The sequence below is a fragment of the Dermacentor silvarum genome, chromosome 1 (genome assembly GCF_013339745.2).
Source record: "Dermacentor silvarum isolate Dsil-2018 chromosome 1, BIME_Dsil_1.4, whole genome shotgun sequence".
NCBI lineage: Eukaryota > Metazoa > Arthropoda > Arachnida > Ixodida > Ixodidae > Dermacentor > Dermacentor silvarum.
In genome coordinates, this window is record NC_051154.1 from 194,299,043 (window position 1) to 194,303,259 (window position 4,217).

The window sequence follows — 4,217 nt, forward strand, 5'->3', positions numbered from 1 at the left end:
CCCCAAGTTTTGCCATAATTTTGCACACATTACTATACTTTAAAAAATTACATATAGTCAGAACAATCTAAGATATGTTGTGTATTAATAATAAAATGTCATCAATTAAATTGTGAACGAGCGTATGGAGCAAATGGTTATGGCGCTATGGCGCGGTTACAGACACCCACCGTTATCGACATTAGGGAAACAACGAGGGAAGTGTTGCTGAACTTCACGTGTTCTGTGAGCGATCAACGTGTTTGCTGTCCGATTTCAGTGAGGCCCGTACTCTGTGCGATGAAAACGAAAAAAGGGGCGTTTAGTGCATCAACAGTGCCGCCGAAGTTCTCCGGTGTAACGAAGATGCCGAAGCAGAAACGTGCTGCCTCTGGTTTATCTGAAGAGCTGAAGACGAGTGAGCCAGGAGACGTCAAAGGCAAGTATGCAAAAGCAAACAGCCGGAAAATATTTCCACCTACGGCTGGGAAGCTCGGCAAGCCTGGCAAACTTGGCAGAGCTAAGCGCAAGAAGTCGCCAGCAACAAGTGAAGCGCCGAGCAAATTTGCCGATGAAGAGAAGACGGCGACCGAGCAGCAAGTGCCTCGTCCGCAGAAGCGTGGCCCAGAAGGCAACGACGACGATGCATCTGAGCCGAAGAAAATTAAGCTGGTTGAAATGAAGAAGAAGCAGAGAAAACAAGAACGAAAAAAGCACGAGAGCAAGTTCTACGAGATCTCCAAAGCAGCAAAACGAATCTGGGAAGACTTGCGGCTGAAGTCCTGCACAGCGGTAAGGCGCGAGGAATTGCTAGCCCAGCTGACCAAAGTAGTCAAGGGCAACATAAAGCAGCTGATCTTTGCACATGACACGTCCAGAGTGATTGAATGCATGGAACACTTGGGTACTGCTGTTCACCGCAATATGATCTTTGAAGAAGTGAAAGACATTATCGTCCCCATGACTAAATCCAAATACGCCAAATTCATGGTGAGGCAGATTCTTCGGAACGGCACAGCTGAACAGAAACAGCACGTTGTCAAGGCATTCAGCACACAAGTCGTGAGCTTACTGCACCATGTGGATGCTGCGGCCATCCTAGAGGTCATCTACAACGAGCATGCCAATGCCTTGCAGCGTTCCTTGTTGTTGCAGGAGTTCTACAGTCGCGATCTCGCGCTATTTAAGAAAGAAAAGGTGATCACTTTCGCAGATGCTCTGGCCGAATCCACAGATCCCGCCAAGATGATTGAAAATCTGAAGGAAACGCTGATGAAAATCATTGACAAGCCAGTTGTTCGCCACAGTATCATACACCATGTCATGCTTGAATTTTTCAAAAGTGCCGATGCTAATTCTAAATCTGAAATGATTCGAGCACTTGCAGGATCGCTCGTGGAAATGGTGCACACGAAAGATGGAGCACGTGTTGCCATGCAGTGCATCTGGCATGGAACAGCAAAAGACCGAAAGACAATAATTAAATCATTCAAGACATATGTTGCCAAAATGGCACGAGAAGAGCATGGTCACATGGTACTGCTGTCCATCTTTGATTGTGTGGACGACACAAAACTTGTTGAAGGAGTTGTTATTACAGAGTTGCTGAAAGAGCCTCTTGAATTATTGATGGATCCGCATGGGCAGAGAGTACTGGCATACCTCGTTGCTCCGAGGGACGGTCGCATATTTCACCCTCAAGTTGTCAACATTCTTGAAGAGGGTAACAGCAGTAGCACCAGCAAAAAAGACCCAGAGGTAAGACCAGCAACTGCTGCTGATGTTAATTGTCTGCATGCTTGATGAAAGATTCAGTACAGAGGACATATCTCATTTAGTAGGGGTTGCCTCTTGTGGCGAGAGTCAAAAGCATGACTGCCAGCTCTCCAGCTATCACCTTGCATTGATGTGCTGTGCCCCAGGGGTGCTGCGATTTGCCCTGTGTGCAGAGAACAGCCACATTTTGGTGCAGTCCGCATGCAGGCAATGCAGTCATTCTTGTTAGTCCCAGTGGGGGAGCACACAATGTTTGAAGCAGTCACAAATGGCTTGGTTGGCCCGAGTGCATGGCAAAAAATATATACCTATATATAAAGCGTAAGCTCTTTATTAGCAGTTTCATTGCACAATAGAGTGTGTTTACGGTGGCTTACCACAGCATTGTTTTTAATATTTTCTCTGCCGCCAAAAATGACGAAAAATGCACAAAATTTCCCATAGATATCCAAAAGTGTGTCCTCATGATGACTATACTCATCATCGGCTCTGCTGATGCAAATTATGGTGTCAGCTATACTCGTCAGTGGTAGAGAAAGGGGTAACCAGTAGAAAAAGGTTTCAACAAGTGCCACCAGTGAATGAAGACATAGAATCACTTGTGCTCTGTAAAGCCCAACCATGCACTTCGTAAGGACAGCACCTGTGGACTACTGATAAAAAAGATGTGATGCATGGCTTGTAGCACATGGCAGAAAATGTGAAAATTTTGCTGCTCGGAAGTTAGCTGCTAGAATTGATGTGGCATCGAAAATATTTTACATCCATGGGCCCATTTGCATTCTGCACAAGCGTGGAGAGTAAGGTGAACTGGAGCTAATGTAGGGAGACCGGCTGGTCAGAAAGCCACGCAAGTTTGTTAAATTCACTCTCAACTCTTCCATGCACAGCCACAATATAGATCAAGGACAAGCGCTGGTGCTTCTTCAACTGCATCATATCTTTCATGTGCACATACCTGGGGTAGAGTCTTGATCACTGTTTTCTTGATGCCATTTTCATTGTGCATTGATTGGCTAAACCAGTGAAAGTGGATGTGATGGAAGAACTTGGGATACTTCCTATGAGCATTATTTTCACGATACATAGCTAATGTGTGCATTGATGTGAAGGATGCCTTTCATTCCAGTGATGTATTGCGCTGGACACTTTGACATGCCGATGTGAAAGTGTCACCTAATGGTGTTAATCAAAAATAGGGTACCCTCCTTCCTAGCCCGGAAGTGAATATGGCTGCTTATTTTGGAGACTTGCTGTCTGAAAAATGAAGTCTTATTATATATGCAATTTGAACTTGATCAGTATTCACATCCTTGCATGCAGATTCTTGGGAATCAAAATTTGTTCAATTAGTGAGAAAGTAAAAATTTTTGTGTGCTTATCTCATTGTGTTGTTGTTACTCATGCCCTTACGCACGCACATGTCCTTTTTGTCATTCTAGGTGCGCAAGCAAGAACTTCGCAAAATGCCTGCAAATATGCTTGGGCAGATGATTGCCGACAATGCCGAGGAACTCGTAACTTGTGGTGGCCCTACTGCAGTAGCCCTTTATGTTATTCTGACCAGCCTTAGCACAAATGAAGCAGCCATTGCATTCAAAAGCATAGCCAAGCTTCTTAATGCATCACCCTACAGGATTGGCAAGGAGCAGGAAAGCTCGCACCTTTTTGACCAGGGCTCTGCACGTTTCTTTCTGAAGAAGATGGCTACCCACGACAAAGACATTGGTGACAAAGGACAAGATTCCTTTTGTGGTGTAATTGCTGATGAAGTGTCCGAAGAAACTATGTCAACATGGATTGGATGTAACTTTGGAGCTTTCTTTCTTGTGCAGCTCTTGGAGACGGGTATCACCAAAGTAATTGAACGTGTTCAATCTGCACTAGAAGGAAAGCACAATGTTCTTAAAAAGTGTGATACTAAAGGTGCTGTGATTCTTAAAAAGAAACTGCAGGACTTGTAATGAGGGCACACATTCAAAGAATAAAGGTGTTCTTTTGTACTTGTGCTTTTAGCATGGTGACGTAGCACAGGTTACATGTGATGTACTATGTTTGCTATGTTGCTGCATTTGGTTTCCACGACATAGCTGGATGACCTAGGGATCATTGGCCAGAGTTCCGACTCTGCAGGCATGGCTCTCTGTGTGAGCAAAACTGCTGTCATAAGAGTGATTTTGATGAAAAGTTATTACAAATTTTGAATCTTGGAGTGAAGTTTATGTAGGAAGGTGGCTTTGGAAACACATATGATAGCCTTTTTTGACATTTTAGTGACTCATGCAATTGCATCTCATTTGAGTTGCTTGTTGGAAGGCTTCAACTTTGGTCCTGCTGCGGGATAAGAAGGAAACACAGCAGTTAGCACTTAGACGTTCATGCACATGGTTCCTGGGTTTTTGCTTGTTTTATTCACATCTACATTGTTCTACCAGTGTATGGAGCTCATCTTAAGAAGTCTC

General features: G+C 44.3%; 1 protein-coding gene across 1 annotated transcript; it reads left to right on the top strand.

The window, feature by feature from the left end:
* The first annotated feature begins 176 nt into the window (after positions 1-176).
* Positions 177-3,758, top strand: LOC119436596 (pumilio homolog 3). Its single transcript, XM_037703493.2, has 2 exons — positions 177-1,737; positions 3,198-3,758. The coding sequence occupies exons 1-2, from the start codon at positions 280-282 to the stop codon at positions 3,717-3,719; spliced, it is 1,980 nt and encodes a 659-aa protein (XP_037559421.1). The 5' UTR covers positions 177-279; the 3' UTR covers positions 3,720-3,758.
* The last annotated feature ends 459 nt before the right edge of the window (positions 3,759-4,217 follow it).